Raw genomic sequence first — 18,457 nt, forward strand, 5'->3', positions numbered from 1 at the left:
AGCCCTTCCAAGCCCAGCGCTTCCAAGCCTGAAAGCATTTGCATGACTTTCATTCCAATTTCCTTCCCATGGCCTGATCTTCGTGAAGCTGGAGAAGCCATTCCCGAAGACGTGCTTCCCTCCATCTCCTTTTGCAGGGGAGGGGACAGGATTCCTGTCAGCCTTGCCACCCCTGCTTTCGAGATGTTACAAATCATTTCCCTTTGTACTACCAAGGGCTATATTCCACCCCTGCAAAGGGCCACAGATGCACAAAGATGGAGTCACGTCAAAGCGCAACTCAATATCTATAAGCTCTCCAGATCCACGAGCTGTGTTAACATAGTGACAACAGTACGGATTGTACAGCTAAGATTTACGTTCCATGCTGGTCCTCCTTCCCAACCTCATCTCCTGATAAGGCCGAAGTATTATTGTCAGGGCAAGGAGAACAGTCCATCACAAATGCTGTGGTTACCACCAAGCCTTCCCTGGAGACTCTGCACTCTTGTAGCACCGGCAGCAGGAGGGGGGACCAGCGAACAGTATGCCGCATCCAGCTGGTGCATGGGGGTCAGATGGGGCTTCCTGCTGCTCACCAACTGCTAGACACACATGGCAAGTTGAAAAGTCAAGCAGCATCTTAGACCTCAGCTTGTTTTACAAATGGACTTACAGGAAGACAGAACTTCTGGGACAGATCCCATGAAAATCACTGAACGCTGACTTTATGGCTACAAATTTTTCATGGTGGATTTTTTTTTTTTTTTTTTTTGTGCTCAGATGCTTCACAACATTTATGAAATGTGCACGGGCAGGGGCTGCCTTCCTACCCTGGGCAGTGGTTTTCAAGGAAAAGACACACAAATGAGGTGGGTTGTCAAGGCCATTGTAATTGCTGCTTCTCCTTTGTAGCACTGGTTCAAGTCCTCAGGATGGCCAGTCGAGCAGTTTTGATAAATGCTGAATTTCCTTTAAGTAAAATGAATATGTTAATATGCCCGTGAACCTCTGAAGAGCCTCTTTGCAGCAGATCCTGTAAATTTGATTTTGACAAATTAGCATTTAGATATTTTTGACAATGCTTCTTCCAGGTCTAATTGGAAGACGTGGGCCTTTGTTTGTAAGGAATATCTAGAGATTTAATAAAGGAATACATCAAGTTGAGATGTTCAAAGCACTACTACAGATTTAACTGAAGAAGACAGCGGATGACACCAGAACAGTTAATCTCTCTGGTGTGATTTGTTTTATAAGCATTGCTTACTAGTTCTCCTTTGTTCTTATTATTCAGACAGAGAACACAGCAATCGTGCGCAGACACTACCCACGAATCTGCTTGCAGCACACTTTTGCCAGTGTTAGTCTGGGAGGATCCTCCCTCCCCACATGCATGAAATCTACATTAGATTGCAAAGCCATAATCAAGAAAGTTCAAACATTTCCCCAGGCCAGCACCCCCCAACGAATTGATTAAAAACCAGTCGAGCCTGGAAACCGTTCTCATTACATTCCACAAAGCAAACGCGAGGAACGGTCCGCATCTCCAAGCCACATTCCTTCCACCCAGTCCCAGCATCAAGTCCTCGCAATTTAGAAGAGCAAACAAACCCCGAATCTCATCTGAGGGATGCAATTCTATCAGTAAGAGCCTTTGGAGTGGCTGCAGCCCTTGTGCTGCAAAGCACCTGACTACAATGCCTCACTGTCTGCGCTCCCATGAAACGGGAAGCATTGTAGAGAATCCCAAACGATGCCTTTGTACGCTGAAACAAACCAAACATACTGGGGACAACTTTTCTTCGAACTTGAAAGGCAAGCGACAAACCCAGCTGGATCCGAAACAAATACCAAAAGTAGGAAATAAAGACTGTTTCAAATTCTTGCTAAACTCAGGTCTTAAATTCCCTGCTCTATGCATTGTGGTTTTTAATTTTTTTTAAAAATAAAAGGTGGGATTTTAATACCACTTCCCTGCATTTCAAATTACAGAGAACAACAATGACTAAATTTTAAACTCAAAGCTCCAGAAGCAAATATTGAATCACTGCACAGCATGATTTTAAACTGTTCTAGTACTTGAGGGTTTGGGACCTGGAAAAAAAAACAACAGGCAATATCCACTTATAACACTGTTAATAGCAAGGTGAAAAGGTGGCAGAGAGATACGAATTTACTCACTGAAGTTTAGCTTCTGTTTACTGATACAAGCAAACCGATACAAGCATTATTTGGTGCATGCCGGAAGGATAAACACAGAGAATAACAGAAAAACGAAAGTCATTTACCTCTCTCTGAATCCAGGGAAGCATGAAGAAACAGAAAGAGCAAGTTAGAAAGCACTCACGCAGACAGAGCTCCAGCAGATGATGAGACAGGGTGGCTGAAAGAAGTGCTGTACATTTAACATTGGCTGTATGTTTGTAGCAGAGCGTATCTCAGCGTACTGCCACGATTTCTTTTTGACACTTCTTTCGGTTGAATCCTGTTGCTCTGAGATTTGTATTTTTGGAAACATGCGATGAAGCCAACAGGCATCAGCTGAATTTAGAGAGGCAGCACAGACATATCAACACTGGGAGGTAATCAAGCTTAAAATACCACGCACAAGTCTGGGAAGTAGTATGTAGAAAGCATAAATAGACATACAGAGTGCATGAACCTTCCTTCTTCCAAAATAACGCTATTTAAAGCGGACACAGACAAAACAAACAAGAATAATTCTTCAGGCTGTGGAAACCTTGTATTGTTTAAACTGAAAGAGCAGAAAGATCGTAGTGAGTTTTTTTTCAATGCCTTTTCCAAAAGCTCATGCCGCAAGGTCACCTGGGCTCCTCTGAAAGTTGCACCCTGAAGAAGTGTCCGTCTGGGTAACAACCTCACACGAGCTGAAGCCGGGACGTATAAAATCACTACACACCTTCATCTCTGAAGCACTTCAGCAACCACTAACTCCTGGTACCAACACCCGTTTCCCAAAGGCGGGCAGGAGAGGCACAAGCTTCCCCGGCAGGGGGCTGCCCTTCTCCCCCTTCCCGCAGAGCCGCTCTGCCAGCCCCCGGCACCCACCGCAACTGCCTGCTTGCTCGGACACCACTTATGCAACATATAGTGTTTCTACAGGGATAATAACCATTCTCCAGGAGAGAGCTGCTTAGTCCTGCTCTCCCGCCCCTGCCTCCTGCACGCATCTCACAGCTCCCCTCTTCTAAGTAGGGCTCATCTCCACGCACTGTGCACAAAAACGTGTGACCCTACATCATCCCAGTTTGTAACTGACTCTGAGAAAATAGTACCCGAGTGGAAAAATCATCCCATCGCAAGCAATAAGGGCAGGATTAAAGACAGAGCACGCTGAAGGGAAAGGATCCAATTGCCAGTAGGCACCTCGCTTTAGCAACCTTGCAAAGTTTACAGGGATTGATCCCTTGCTTAGGAATGGCTTAGTGAGCAGTTCTGGGACAAACACAGGTTTTCTAAGCCAGGTTTTAACTAAATGTGCATATGGTTAGCTAATGCATCAGTCCAACACGGGAGCGCAAGTCACACATGGATGCATATGTACACAGCTAGAGGTTTCATTTCTTTTGTATGCTGAGATGAAACCTCTCCTGGTGCAACTTGGACCCGTTGCCCCTTGTAATCTCCATGTCACTCCTTGTGAAGAACAATCATTCACCCCAACAACCTTTCCAGGGTCATAGTACAGCCTCCATCACAGGAGGTTTTCAAGATGTGACTGGACAGGGCGCTAGACAATCTCATCTAGGCTGCCTTTCCCATGAAAGGTTGCATCAGACGGTCTTCTGATGTTCCTTCCAGCCTGGGCTGCTCTATGATTGTACGAAAGCAGTGAAGGTGGAAAGAAGATCCATATTTACAAATGTAATGGACATTCCCAGAAATTTTACAATGGAAGTGTGAGATTTTGCCTCATCATAAAGAAGAAACAGAGGGCGCTCTGCTCCACTGGCTTCCACGTAGTGGAAATTGGGAGTTTCCCCTTTTCAATATCCAGTGGTGACCTGCGTGGATCTCCTCAACTAAATCCCCTCTCATTCCTTTGCTTCAGCTACATGGGCTTTCTACTGAGCTTTGCAGAGTCAGGAGGGACTTCACCATGGCTACTTCTAACATTTTATAAATTAAGAGTTTAAAATTAGATCTCAGTATTGCAAATATTGGAAGTTTTTCAAGCCTAAACAGCCCTTTATTCTATATTTCAGTGCCAATTTGAAATTCAGAATTGAAAAAATAGTATCACTTTTACTTTCCCAGAAAATACAGTCAATGTTTGTAACTAGTATGAGAAGCAAAATATATATGATCTTCTTCATGCATTAATCACTGGCTTTATGTGAAGTGGACAAGCAGAGATTATCTCTCAGAAAAAACTTTACATTGGAAAAATCTTCCAGCAATTTAGACACAATGTACTAGCAGAGGGAAAAAAAAAAAAAAAGGAAAAGAAATTTCTTGGATCTAGCAGAATTTGAACACAGTACAATGAGATGCAAAATATGACCGGCTGGTGCAAACTCTTAAAGGGAGATCTGTTAATTCCTGTATCGTTATGCAAGATACAATTGCACAGAACAATCACCATTGCAGCTGCCAGCACAGACAAAGAAAAAAAGCACAGGAAGAAATTCAGGAAGGTGAGAGAAAACCACAAGCAGTTGGGATGCTGGGCTTCCCTGGGCAGCGAGGAACGAGCTGGGGCTCTGGCTGAGGGACTCCCACACCATGGGATGCACGTGAATCAAGGGGGTCTGCATCCTCCTTCTAACCAGTTAATTACAGCTTTCCAATTAACTCATCCAATCTCCTCATAGGGTGTATTGTAATTTATGAATTAATTTCACACAGAAGACTATTTGTCTGTATTCCCTTCACATTCTGGTAGCTGAAATATGGTTAAATGATTTACCTTCAGACTTAAAAATGAATAAATAAGTAAATAAACCATCCCAAGCCTAAAAAGCGGACACGGAAAGTTTCAGTTCAAATGGCAGATTTTGTCGATGGCTCCGAGTGCCAGAAATGCTGCAGGAGCAGCTGTGCGAGCGCTTGGATACGGTGCTCTACATACCCTTTTCCAAGCTGACTGAGCTAAAAGGGGTCAAGCCAGAGCCTGCCAGTAACATGGGAAGATGATACCCAGAAACTGTGTCAGGGCTGCTACGCGGGATGTGAGATTCCTTTCTGAGGGGAAAAGGCCAAGATCTCAGAGGAAAACAGCCCGTGACCTTCCAGCCCGCAGAGGCGTGAGAAAGGAGCCCCCCTTCCAAACTCAGCCCCGACGCAATGCTGCCTCCCTGGGGAGGGGGTGACAGTCTTCTCCTCCCCACTACTTCTGCCAGGCCCATCTATTCTAGATTCTTTTCCAATTAATGCCTTCGAAGGCAGCGCATTACGGTACTGCTGGGGGTGCCTGCCTCCCTCATCACCCCCTTTCCTCCACACTCCTCTCGCAGAGGGAGAGCCCAGAGATGCAGCAGAGACAGGACAGTTGTGGAGAACGGTATTATTGATGGGACACCATCCTGTGGGAGAGGTCTGCACAACGTGTGACAATGCTTGAGTAGAAGACAATTTCTCCTTCCAGCCCCGGGTTTTGTAGATCAGTGTCTGATGCAAGTTGCATCCTGGAGGCTGATCATTGATATACAATGTCCACTCCACAAACTGGAGGATAATGAAGGTTTCACTGGAAGGTGAATAAACTGAGAGGCACCAGTGGTAACACCCTTGTACCCCCAAAACCACCCTCCATGTGGCACTTGTGAGGCCACATCTGGATTTCTGCATCCAGGTTTGGGCCCACCAAGACACAGGAGGGAGTCACAGCCTGGCACGAGGCCAGCTGAGGGCCACCAGGGCTGCAGGAACCACACTTGTTTAGCTTGGAGGTGGGCTTGTTTAGCTCGGAGTCAAGGTGGGCTTATTTAGACTGGGGATGAGATACTGGGGGAAAGATCTAATTAGTGTCTCCCACTTATTCATGGGAGGGTTTAAAAAAAAATAGCGCAAACCCAAGTTTCTTTGCCAAGAGTACGGGTAAGCCCAGAGAGATACCCCGAGAGGCTGCACAATCTCTGTTCTTGGAGGTTTTTAAAAATACCAACCGGGAAAGGCCCTGAGGTAATCCTGAAGCCGGCTTTGGGCCGGAGGCTGGTCTAGGTGGCCTGCTGCGGTCCTTTCCAGGGTAACTTTTTCCCTGTGACTCTGTAACAGAAACACCTCAACCCCCAGAATGGAGACATGCTGTGCAGATAGACATGGCAATGCTGTGCTTATGCAGACGATCAGCCTATGGGCCTGTCTCAGCAGTGGGCAGAGGGAGGCTGGCAGGGGAGAAATGACATGTCTGAAAGCCCTGGCAGCTCAGGACCCCCATGCACCCAACCCATCCCTGTGACTGGGACAGACATCCTGGACTCCAAATACTCCACTGTTGCTACTGTTGCGTCTTCAACAAGGGCCATGGCAAGACTACAATGTGATGGAGAGCAAACCACACCAACAAACCCAACAGATTTTGTTCTTGTTGGTGTCTCTAATAAGGTATTTAAGGATCTTTTAAGTGATCACATTTAAGTGATGCTCCCATGCTCAGCTAATGTTTTAGTGGGGCATGACACTGCGTGAGCCTGGGAGAGCATTAGGTCTACTCTCTCTACCTAGCAGAGTTAATTTAAGTCTATAGCCCAACCATTTTTGTGACCAAGGCATTCAGCTAACAGGGTGAAGAGGTTAACACTTCACATCTCTTCATTCCTGGAGCTTCCCCTGGAGTCTGGCTGACTGCAACCTCCCCAGTCGTCTTTTTTTGAGCAGATCAGAAAAAATAAGGCTGCCATGTGTCACCTACACCCTGAGCAAGTACAGAGGTCTGTCCTCCAACCTCCCTGGTCCTTAAACATTTTCACGTGGGACTGCACCCACCAGCAGCAGCCCTGACCACCTTTCTTCCAATGAGATAAAGACCAGCTGAGATGTCTTTGCTTTCAGTTACTGTAAAGTTTTAGTGGAGTAAAACACGTTTTACTTGATTAAAAATAACGATGCATGGCATCAGCCTTTTGTCTTTATTTACAGTTATTAGTACTTGCCCAAGCATATCCTCTGAGGCACAGAAGAGGCCCTACTCTGGTTTTCTAATTTGTAATTACGAAGTCTAGTAGCACTTAATGCAGCAAAATTTTTACATAAAATGTATTTACACCATAACATGAACAAATAAAGTAAACAACCTTCATTTCTGTGCACTTGGAAGTCTCTCTCTTGCTTAGAGAATGATTATGTCCTTCACTTATGTATGCCATTAGAGAAATACAGTTGTTTTCCCTGAGAGGAAAATAGCTGTGGTTTATAATTTTTCTATGGGTTTTGGTAGCTTTTTAACCTTTTTTTGTTGTTGTTGGTTTGGGTTTTTTTTACATAGTCATCCTTAAGCCTTTTGTGTTCCAACAAGTATCGGACTATTCCAGCCGACTGGCCTCGAGTTTCTGGGTCTCTGCCACCACCAGGATGGAGACTGAGAAGTAGTACAACTAATACTTTCTGCAGAAATCCCCTGTTCACTGTGGGCCAGATTGTGCCATCAATTTTTAAGCAATTCTCCGCTGGTAGCAAAGTAGATTTCTGCTTAAAAATTGATGACTTGATCTAGCCTTCTGTTGCTAATCATATATTATGAAGACTACTATAACTTAGTCAGATTCTATTTTTAAAATAAAAAGAAAATATGAAGCAGCCTTACACATTATATGAATCTACATTTTGTAAAGACTAAATAGGACTCTTAAGACCAGAGGCTCTGAATCAGTAAGTCCCACTGGTAGTATGGGTGTTAGACATCACATTGGTATCTGACAGGCAAGCCGGTTCTTCAAGTCCTCTCCATAAATAAGCAACCTCAGGTCACTTTACCATTTCTTCAGGGTTTCCCTCATCTCCACACGCTAGATGACAGTGACTGAGGACCTGAGATGAAAGAGTGGGTGCACTTACAGCTCCCCAAAGCACATGGCCACCCCAGGCACCTCCTTCTCCTGATGTGAGCTAGGGACATCTTTCATAATCCACTGCAAACCATTTCCCTCTCCTTAGAAAATGATACATTTGGCTTGTTAGGGAAAACAAACACATTTCTGGAAGTATGAAAAGAAGTTTGAATGGCAGGCCACCTTTTTCCCAAATCACTAGACCACCGTTTTAGATGGATCAGTTGGATATGAGATTTTCTGGTTTATTTTTTTAAAGAATTGTTAAATTCAGCCATAAAGATATTTCCAGTTTTGAAACTTCTTAAAATATGTAGAGAAGGCTTTAATGTCACATTAAAATACAACAACAACAAAAGGATGTTGGTTTTTTTGGCACATACCAAACCAAATTCAGGGACATGCCAGTTATTTTCTAATTGGAGGAAATGAAACTGTACACTTCTTACTGACTTGATAGCCCCTGATTCAGGATTCTTAAATTTCAGTTTTTGACCTGCATTAACTTTGCCCAGAGAATAAGGTTCTCTCAGCCTATCACAAACTACACTGGAGCGAAGTCTGCACTCTCACACATATTAAAGCTCTACAGAGCAGTTGAACCAATACATCAATTAGATCAGATTTTTTTCCCCAGTAACAAGAGTTTTACTTCACGTGACGGAACACAGGGAACTCCGAATGGAGAACCAGAAAGCCGTGCCCAACAGGACACCCAACAGACTGTAGCAATACAAGAAACACCACAGCCCATCAACATACACCTTAATTATCTAAAATACTAATTTACACAGTTTGATGCTCATCTGTATTCCAACTGATCAGTGTTTAAAATATCTTCATAGACAAGGTTATTTATTTATATACATCCACTGCTGTAGAAGAGAAAACTAACTTGTACTTTAAAAAAAAAATAATTCTAACTCATATTACATAATAAAACCCCACTGTCTTGCTCTTTCTCCCTTTTAACTCCTTATGAAAATAAATAAGCCAATTTTTACTCAGAAATGCTCCAGGGCTAAATAATACCCTTTTCCTTGCTCACAAGTTGTTATAGTTACATTAACTGCAAGGCAACAGCTACAAAAGCATAATTAAAGCCATAGTTTTAAGAGATGAAACACTTCATATATTTCCCTGATGGAGATCAAGACCCAGCAATGTTTGCTATCTTTTAAGAAAGCAAAAATTACTGCGCAGAACAGGGAGAGCAATGAGGTTCCATAACATGCGAGCAACCTAATTTAAGAGTGAAGCTGCTGAGTTTAAAGAAAAAGATAAATGTGCTTGTCTCTCTTCCCTCCCCTCTGCACCCAGCGTAATGAGGATTCAAAGCTATATATCAATTAACAAATCAATGAAATTTCTCCTGCTGCAAATTCTTTATGAATACAGATAGGATTAAGCAAGCACAGAGACCTCAAGGCAATATATTACATTTAAATCATGAAGTTTCCTCCTCTGTCAAAAGAGCCATTAACCATTTCACTTCAACTAAATATATTTTTACATGCATATATCCCCCCACACAGTGTAATACTTCTGTATTTAAACATGTTTACTTCTTTCAGAGCTCTACAAAGATTTCAAATTGCATAATCTCCATTGTCAATTATGGGCTGAAAGAAGAAAGCCCAGACTGGCTAGGTAGAAGTTAGCTGGGAATTACACATAAATAATTATACAGACACTGTACATTTGGAGGAATACACAGGGAAGTTTCTTCTCTTCAGTATATGAGGTTTCTGCTGTTCTTAACTACAGCATCTTTTTATCCGTTAATACAGCATTACTAGAAAAAAAACAAATTATGCTCATACTCTGCAGAATCAGGCTGGTGAATACGCAGCCAGTAACCGCAGCCAGTTTAGGAACACATAATTCTGAGCTGAACACAGACCCCCGAACATGTTAATCATCAGGACCCATTAGTTAGCTTACTGCTCAAACGAGCAGCATCTGAAGGGATAAAGGAGAGGGAGAACAGCATCGAATACTTACCGCCCAGCACACAGTCCAGCGTTTCTGCTACAGCGCTCTCCTGAAGGTTGCTAAGTGTCAGCTCTTGGAGAAAAGAAATCTGACTTGCCTTTGTCACACTAGGAGCTGTAATTTGCCTTGCAGGCATCCACACAGAAGCTTTAGACTAATGGACCATAGCTTGGAAAATACAGCTCCAGACAAAGGCTACTCCTAACGTGAGACTGTTGTCTGGGGGGGGATTAAGGGAGGGGAGGCTGAGGTTTTTTTCTTGTCACTTTTGAAGTTTCTTACCTTTTTGTTGCAGCAAACAGGACTTTAATGCCAGGCACGTCATACACAAACACCCAACTCAAGGCTCTGTCTGGTCCCCGTCTCCGTTAGCGTGTATCTAGGCACCAGATGATGCAAAGTGCACTTGATGCAGCCATGTACTTGCACTTCAACGGCGGGGGCCGAATACCCCCGAGAACAGCAGCTCATTCATTTTGCATCGAGTTGAAGAGCATCCCGCCAGCTCCCACCCTCCTCACGGACTGTGCACGTTTGTGTTCCCCGGCTCCAGCTGGGAGCCAGTGGGTGCTGCTCCCTGGAAGGCACCGCTCCATCAGGGGTGGGTCTTCTCCTCCCTTCCCATCGCTTTTACCATTCACCAGCTCCCCGCGCTCTGCCCTGCAGAAGAGGCCCCTCTCCTCCTCCTTGAAACAAATCTTCACTGCCACGCGTTGTGTTTCTAGCCTGTAAACTTCCAGGATTAATCTGCTGTGACAGAAGCAATCTTTTGGGGGAAAGCTGAAGCGCGCAGGGAGTCCTCCCCTCCCAGTTTTCCAAAACCAGTGCAAAGCTTTCACAGCCTGACTCTGAACTGAATGCAACAGAGAATCTCTTTAAAAGGCAGCAAAGGTTTACGGCCAAATCCAAAAATTCAGACAGAAGTACAAGCGCATTTACCTCAATGAAATTACACCTGCTTATGCTAGAAGCGGGATTTATCCTTGAGCTGTAAAAACAAACACACCAAATAATTTGATTTTCCAGAACTGACACATGCAATAACAGTAAATCTAATTTAGAGGTGTTGCTTCCTCTAAAGGTGACACTGAAAACAACACTCCTGGAGCTCCAATTTTTATTTGGCAAAACTCCCCATCAAACGTGCTCAACCAGCAATAAAGAGCCGCTTCCCCAGGGACTGCACTCAAAACATGGCGGGGGTTAAACCCCATCCCGGGGCGTTCGGCACTCCCAGCTACCCATGGCATGGCACATCACTCCTCCTGGATGCAAGGGAGGACAGGGGACAGGGCAAATTCTGACCAAGGAACAAGCACAATGGCATGAGGATGTGGGCCACCACCCTGCACGTCACTTTTCTCCATCCAAGGGACTCGCTCCTTCAAACGAGCCGGCAGAGCTGCTTGTGGCATCACACCCTGCCCTCCCCAAGGAAAACACCCACCACCCAGCCTCTTTAAACCAGCTGAGCTCAATGTGAGTGAAAGCAGGGGAGGGAACGTGAACACAGGCATGTCCGCCAGCAGATTTGAGAGGGTGAAAAGCAGTTAAGGACAGTTTTCTGTCAGTCACTTCTTCCAGCCGCACAGATGCATTGGGAGCAGGATGTTTGTTCACAGCCTAAATATACCCTGCGAGTCTAGTGAGGTTCCTTCCTTCCTTCCTCCTGCGTATCATCAACAAGCTTTGGCAGGACCAGTTACACTCAAGAGACAACCTGTGCCATCCTGAAAGCTTTCCGCTGACTTCCACGGGAGTAACAGGTTGGAATTTAATAAACAAATCTGTTGATGCTGCCTAAGAAGAAACAGATCCAACTCCTCCTTTCTTGAATGTGCTGGATGCTTAGTGCTAACAAGAATTCAAGGCCAAATAATAATTTTTGCACTGAAGCAAACAAGTAAGCTCTTGAAAGTCTTGACACAAGGATGGACCTCACTTGTGAGGGAAGAAAGGGACATTTTTATGGACAAGTGAAACAGCACCTGAAACTGGTTAAATGGTGTAAGATATACATGTGTTACATTTTTAATCCAGGTTCCAATACTCATGCAACATAATTTGTTTAGACTTGCAAATGAAGACAGAATTAATCTGATAACTATGACAACTACCCTTTCTCAAAGTTGCTGTTCCTCTCTTTCACTCCCAGCAAGTAGCGTACAACAGGATATGGTAGTTTTCCAGCTGGCCAAATGACAGCACTCATGAGAACAATGTCAGACTCTGACTTAAAAGGCTTCTAAGGAGAGAAGCCAAACTTTGCCGTTTTAATATGCTGGAGCAGTTCGTGGGAGAGAAACCACTCTTCCCTGACCCTCTCTTTAGTACAAGAAAAGAGATTCAGCAGAACTCTGGAACTACACCCTAGTCTTTGAGATTTTAGCTAGCTAACTAGCAATGAACTGGGACTGAATTCTAATCCTGTGCTGGTTTTGATATTTTGGTGAGCAATACATGTGATACCTACTGTCTGTGCACCTTTCGGTACCAACATGGCTAGATACAAACACGCTGGCTCTGCTCTTGAGAAATAACTTGCCCTGGTGTCAGCATTTCAGCTTCCCTTCCCCTTGTTCCACACTCTCTGCTCCTCTGAGTTTGTTGCTTCTAGTTGCTTTCTAGTTGCTTTCTACGGCAACAGCCTCTGCCACCAGCATTAGCGGAATCTCCTAGGGCTTGGCCGGCAGGTAGCGTCTGAAAACAAAAAAACAATTTGGGCCCAATGTCTTTCCGTTTGTGCACGTGCAACTTGCTTAGTAACTACAGCTGTGCCTCCCTGTGCTTCTTGTTCTGGTGAAACTTAGCTTTACCCATCCCAATACCATAAAAAAAAAAAAAAATTAAAAAAAATCATGTGACTAACTTCAAACATATTTAAGATTTTATGTATAGGCTGTGGGGGGTGGTGGTGTCTGATTTCTGATTCCTTAGAACTTACTTTGCCTTATAGATGTATTCTGAAAATGAAAGGCAAAATTTGTACAAAAGTTTTCTTTCATGAACTGAGTTTTAAAGAATTATCATCAATAACGTAAGTTTGGAGACAAGTAATGGAAGTTGCAGCACTTGGCATCAGTTGCTGAGTTTGGCTGACGGCCTCTCCCCAGCAACAACTGCTACCGTAAACCACGGGAAAAAAATTCCCAGCCCAAACACTGCACCTAGTCCCATCTCCCACTGCCAGCCAGCGCTCTGAGCTTCAGCCAAATTGCTCGGCAGGAGGGATCTTTTTACTACACTTTACCTACAGGCTGGAAAAGGAATGAGCTTGCAGCAGGTAACGGGTCAAATTTACGCTGACCAAAACATAACAAGCTGCCAGCCCTGGCCGGCTGCAGAGAAAACTGCCCAGAGCTCTCAGCTGATGAAGATCCAACAAACTCAACTCCTGCACTGCCAAAAATGCCAAATTCAAGGCAACAGGGGTGTTTTGGGGCATGCCTGGTGTATAAATACAACACAAGTTGTTCCAGGCTCTCCTGGCTATCACGTGGTGCCCCATCATGGTACCCCAACTGGGTTATATCCCCCAAGCTGCTGTGCTCCTCGCTGGAGATAAGGTTCAGCCAAGCTCATAATCAGGGAGTGGGTATTTAGCACCGTAAAGAATCCGGGCAGATCTCCATGCACTTGGCAATGAGGATGCGCCCAACTGTGGTTAAACTGCCAGCGAACAGCAGGGCATCCAAGTACATGAAATTAGCTTATACTCTAGACAAAGAGGTGGGACCATGTTCTCCCAAACTGCTCAAATACTCCTATTGCAGGGCCAGAAGCTATTTTCCTTGGAGCAAAACACAGAGTACCCCACCACACACAGCCCGGGAATCACCAGCAGAGCCGTGGCAGGACTAAAGAAACAAAACCACTATCAGCGGCTGAGATCCCCCATACAGAAAATTTTGAGGAAGAAAGAAGATGAGTTTATGAGTAAGGCACCAGGACTCTGGTTGCAGTTTATTCCAGTTTGAACATAAGGAAAGTGATACTATAGCGACAAATTCATGTTGTGAGGCCAAGAGTGCAATTTTTGAAGGTAGGGAGGTAGTTAGCCCAAGCAGCCGCCCTCACACTGCTGGATCTCACTTATAGACCAGTAGACTTGTAGTCCTACACTTGAGATAAAAGCAAAAAACAGGTTTACATCCCGGCTCCTGTACCTGCAGCGTTCAAAGCTCCACTTCTGCCCTACAGGAAGAGAAACAAATGGTTCCCAAACTTGATATGCCTTTGCTATTCTGAGGCATCCATCCTATGTTGAAGCAAAACATTTTGACATTTTCAGGAAACAAAAAATTAGTCCTTTTCAAAACACTCAGAGCACAACAGTAATTTTGTTTAATCTTTAACAACCTAGAAGCTTAAAACCTCCCACCCCATCATTGTGATCATCTACTTTGACCACAAATTACCGAGCAGCAACAGCAGTGCACAATCTTCTAATTTATCTGAGATTTCCTATTATTTTCAAAAAGAGGGGGAGAAGGTAAGGGATGAGTAAGGAAACATTTCATAAAGCTTATATCCTAGATTCAGAAAGGGATGTGAGTATCTCCATACACGGCACAAACCAAATTTCCAGCATCCATGGATGGATAAGGAAAGTTTGAAATACTACCTTGAATCCTAAAGGCTCACAAGTGACAGCCTGAATAACAGTTATGAATGCCTGGGCTGGCAATACCCCAGAAGGACTTTGTTTGTATTTTAAACTAAGGCCCTTGAAGCCATGTATGCACTTCATAAATGAATAGAGGGCATGAGCAATTGCTCGGTTTGCTTTGTCTAATTCATCTCATTATGTTCCTGATGGTAGCTGAGCAAAAGCAGAGCTGAAAAGCAATATTCTGAATAAAATACATATAAGTGTCCCCTCACTAAAAGACAAAAAAAAATGAAAAAAAGAAAGAAAAAAACCCCCTTCCTTAGTGCATCTGTTTTCTTATGGGTTTGGGTATTTTTTATCTTAAATGGATATGCACATTGTTGGAGATACACACATAAAGTCTCTTTAGACTCTTCAAAAACACCAAAAGGAACAGAGAAGTAATAAACTTCTTAATGACTGAAGAAAGGCTGATGATAAACAACTAGAAAAGCAAAAGCAACTCAATACATCCTTAGCAAACTGAACTAGACCTGCTGTCAGCTTGCCAAAAGAAGGACCTTAACTACTGTGAGATTGTGTCTGCAATCACAGAGGACAGGCCACAAGGACGCAGGTGGACCTTTCCAGTCTGAGCTACTAAAAAAATTATTCATTAAGTAATCTACAGCTCTTCTTCCTGTGTCTTCTGGACAAATAGAGCATCATCCCAAAGACTGCCACGTGTCAGTGACAGGTACCCCAGGACACGGGCAAGCTCACTTTCACAGGTGCTTTTCTGAAGCAGAAAAATTAATTTACTTCATCATTGTTAAACACAAGATCAGCAGGATACCAGGTCAAATATTGAGGCCAGCCACCTTGCCGACCTCAAACTCTTTCATACTCTTCTAAGATTCATAGCAGACTCCTTACTTTTCCACCTGCTATTTAGTTCTCTACAAGAACCAAGAACCACCCTAACCCCGCTAACAACATTTCATCCACCCTGCTGCTCCCAGAAGTACTACACTGATTTTGCTGAGCAGTATCCAGGTTTTCCAGGTCCACATCTGTACTTTTATGGACTAACCCAACTCATGCTGAAGTCAATAAAAAACTTCCCATCAATTCTAAGGGGAATTTGGTCAGACTCAGGGGGCACACAAGCATATGTTCCACCAGCTTTGAAATTAATCAAGGTGGGGAGAGGGGAACTTCAAGCAGTGAAATATTGAAATTCTAGAGACAATTGAGATATATGTTTAATGCATCATTCAAATTATAATTTGAAATTCTTTTTATGGCATTAAGATGAATTGCATTTTTGTGAAGCAGACCATCATCACAAGAGATATAATGCACACAAATTTTTCAATGTCATTAAGCACAATTTTCTCCTCAGAAAAAGAGATGTTCATGTAACACAGTTTCAAAATACAAAAACAATTCAGTAAAAAAATTCCCAAATGTTTAAGACACTGGAATTATCTGTTGAAAAAAAAAAATCTTTTAGTTTGCTCAAATTAGAGTTTTAGTTTCTGCTAATCGATCTGCGAGTATCAAAGAGACTTCAGTGGGCAATCTACCTCCATTGCCCGAGGGCAAATTGTGCTGAAACCCACTGACAAACAAAAGCCCTTCTCCCCAGTGGAGCCGATGTTAGGAATCAAGCCAAGGTACCATCTTCAGAATTAAAAGCCTGAAGTGAAAATGCTTTCTAAATACATGTAATGCATAAGACAGTATATTCTATGATTTACATAAAAATGTAACGCATATAAATATTTGAACTGGAATCAGCTAGTAGCAAACATGGAAAAGCATCCCGACGCAGATAACGCTTCAATTATTTAAATGTCGCAAGTTGATAGTAAGAGCATCCTCTTATATTTTAGAGGCACATTCCAAATTATTATGCAGTTCAGGCAAGTTTGTGACTGTACTTAAGAGAGAAACACAGGACAAAATTGGGACCTTATTTTACTATAGCACATACCAAATTCCAGAAGACCTTCAGGGTTCTACAAACACATAGGCATGTCAAAAGTTCCCTTGACATCATAACACTGATGCAAACATGAAAAGCTTGTTTTATGTAGGGGGATACAAATATTTACCCAAAAAAGGCATGTATAGAAACATCCTATCTCTCTCCAACCCACACGTACAGCACGGGCATAAACTGGACAGGAAGAAGAACTAGAGACAGGTCATTTTCTGGCTGCACCTTTGCTTTTCAATTTGATATGTTAGAAAATTGTGAATGTAGCATTTCATTAAGCAGTGTAGCACAGAGACAATCAAACGAAACCCCTTCCACTGCACAGTAAGTTTTCTCTGAATTACTTCTTCAGTAATTATTCGCCTGGTATAGTAACAATTTTTAGGAAGTCAAATTTTAGCCTACAACAGAAAACAGTAAGTGTAGTAAATATAGGTCTTAAAGGTTGACCTTTTCAAGAAAGCCACCACATGGCAGAAAAGTCTGTCACTACTCGTACAAACATAATCAAGGTAACAAAATGCTGTATGGGACATCTCAGCCAGCATGGTGCTTCTAAGTACGCTTAGCACAATTTTTCTTAAAACACTGTTCTTTTCTTCAGTGGTCTCCGTGGCTTTTCTCTTCAGAAGTTTTTTTTTTAATATGTTCACCTTATTAGTAACCAAACAGCTTCAATATAAATTAGACTAGCAAAGTGAAATCACTAGTGGGCTAATTTGGTTCTCTCTCATCTGCTACAGAGACCTTAGACTGGACAAGGTCTTGAGATGAGAATAAAAGAATACAGTAAAGTCGGGGGTTGCTTTTTTTTTTTTTTTAAGAAAAGTGTTACTGAATTGATATTATTTGACAGCCTTCATAAGGCTTTCCAAGCCTAATTCTCTTGTGAAAAATTTATTCCATAGGTGGCTCCCACTATACACAGTCCCTGCTGTTGACGTATCACCCGAGAGATGTGTAAAGAAGAGTCTAACCTCTGTGCCGCTGGAGATGAAGGGGGTGAAATGCAGGTGCCTTCAATCAGCTCTGACTGGTTTGGGAAAGAGGATGCTATTTTTTGTTAGCACAGCCTTGTGTATGCACCCAAGTACAAGACCAGTCGAAGAAAATATGGTAAGTTTAAACCACCTTTGATCTTCACTTAAGGCTCAAGTGTTGAAAACAAGGTGGGCTGCAGAGAGCCTGGGAGTGGGATATCTTCTGTTCCCAGCTAAGGAGCCGGAGAGCAGCTGCCTTTTGCATCACTGGTTTGCCACAGAATTAAAGAAGCAGTTAAATACAGGGATTCAACCTGGATGTGGCATCTGCTTGATTAACATACAGCAAAAAGAATGATAGAAGAAAGAGTGGGGTTTCCACCCCAAACTGGCAGTCAGTAGCTCTCCTGAGCTGCAGACACTTTCATAGGTGGCTCAGGCTGTTCTCGAGGGACCTGTGCGACAGCCACTGAAGTTCACTGATTACCCTAGTTGTATCCTAAAGCATTTGACTTTAACAGCTGGAATCATAGGGAATTTGTGGAGCTTTTCTAGCACAAATCTGTAGAAACACTTTAATCCAGGGATTCAGTCAATATGCCATCTTTTTCATTAATTGAGACAACCTGACTATATTGCAGTGGTTATTTGTAGTCCAGGCTTAGACATATCATTTGTCTTAACTGAAAGCTTTACAGCTGAGCAATTCCACCTACTATTTATTCTGCCTCCCAGAAGAAACACTAGATACAATTTCCAAATTATATGCAATATTTTCCATTATTTCCTGAAAACAAATACAGAATAGTAAAGACATTCTACAATAAAATACTGTAACCAGGGTTCTGTTTAAGGTGACTAAGCATTCGTTGCCACGCTCAAGCCACTAGCAGAGCAA

The 18,457-nt window shown here is 43.1% G+C and overlaps 1 protein-coding gene across 6 annotated transcripts in view; it reads right to left on the minus strand.

Moving 5' to 3' along the window:
* APBB2 (amyloid beta precursor protein binding family B member 2) overlaps positions 1–18,457 on the minus strand; it is a 180,463-nt gene that overhangs the window by 15,737 nt on the left and 146,269 nt on the right. For 2 of the 6 annotated variants that reach the window (XM_074155293.1, XM_074155292.1), the window contains exon 9: positions 2,268–2,273. The exons of the other annotated variants lie outside the window; for them this stretch is intronic. In XM_074155293.1, the coding sequence (XP_074011394.1) occupies positions 2,268–2,273 (6 nt within the window). The remainder of the gene's footprint in view (positions 1–2,267; positions 2,274–18,457) is intronic. 6 annotated transcript variants of the gene reach the window in all.

The sequence above is a fragment of the Numenius arquata genome, chromosome 10, assembly GCF_964106895.1.
Source record: "Numenius arquata chromosome 10, bNumArq3.hap1.1, whole genome shotgun sequence".
In the NCBI taxonomy this organism is placed as follows: Eukaryota; Metazoa; Chordata; class Aves; order Charadriiformes; family Scolopacidae; genus Numenius; species Numenius arquata.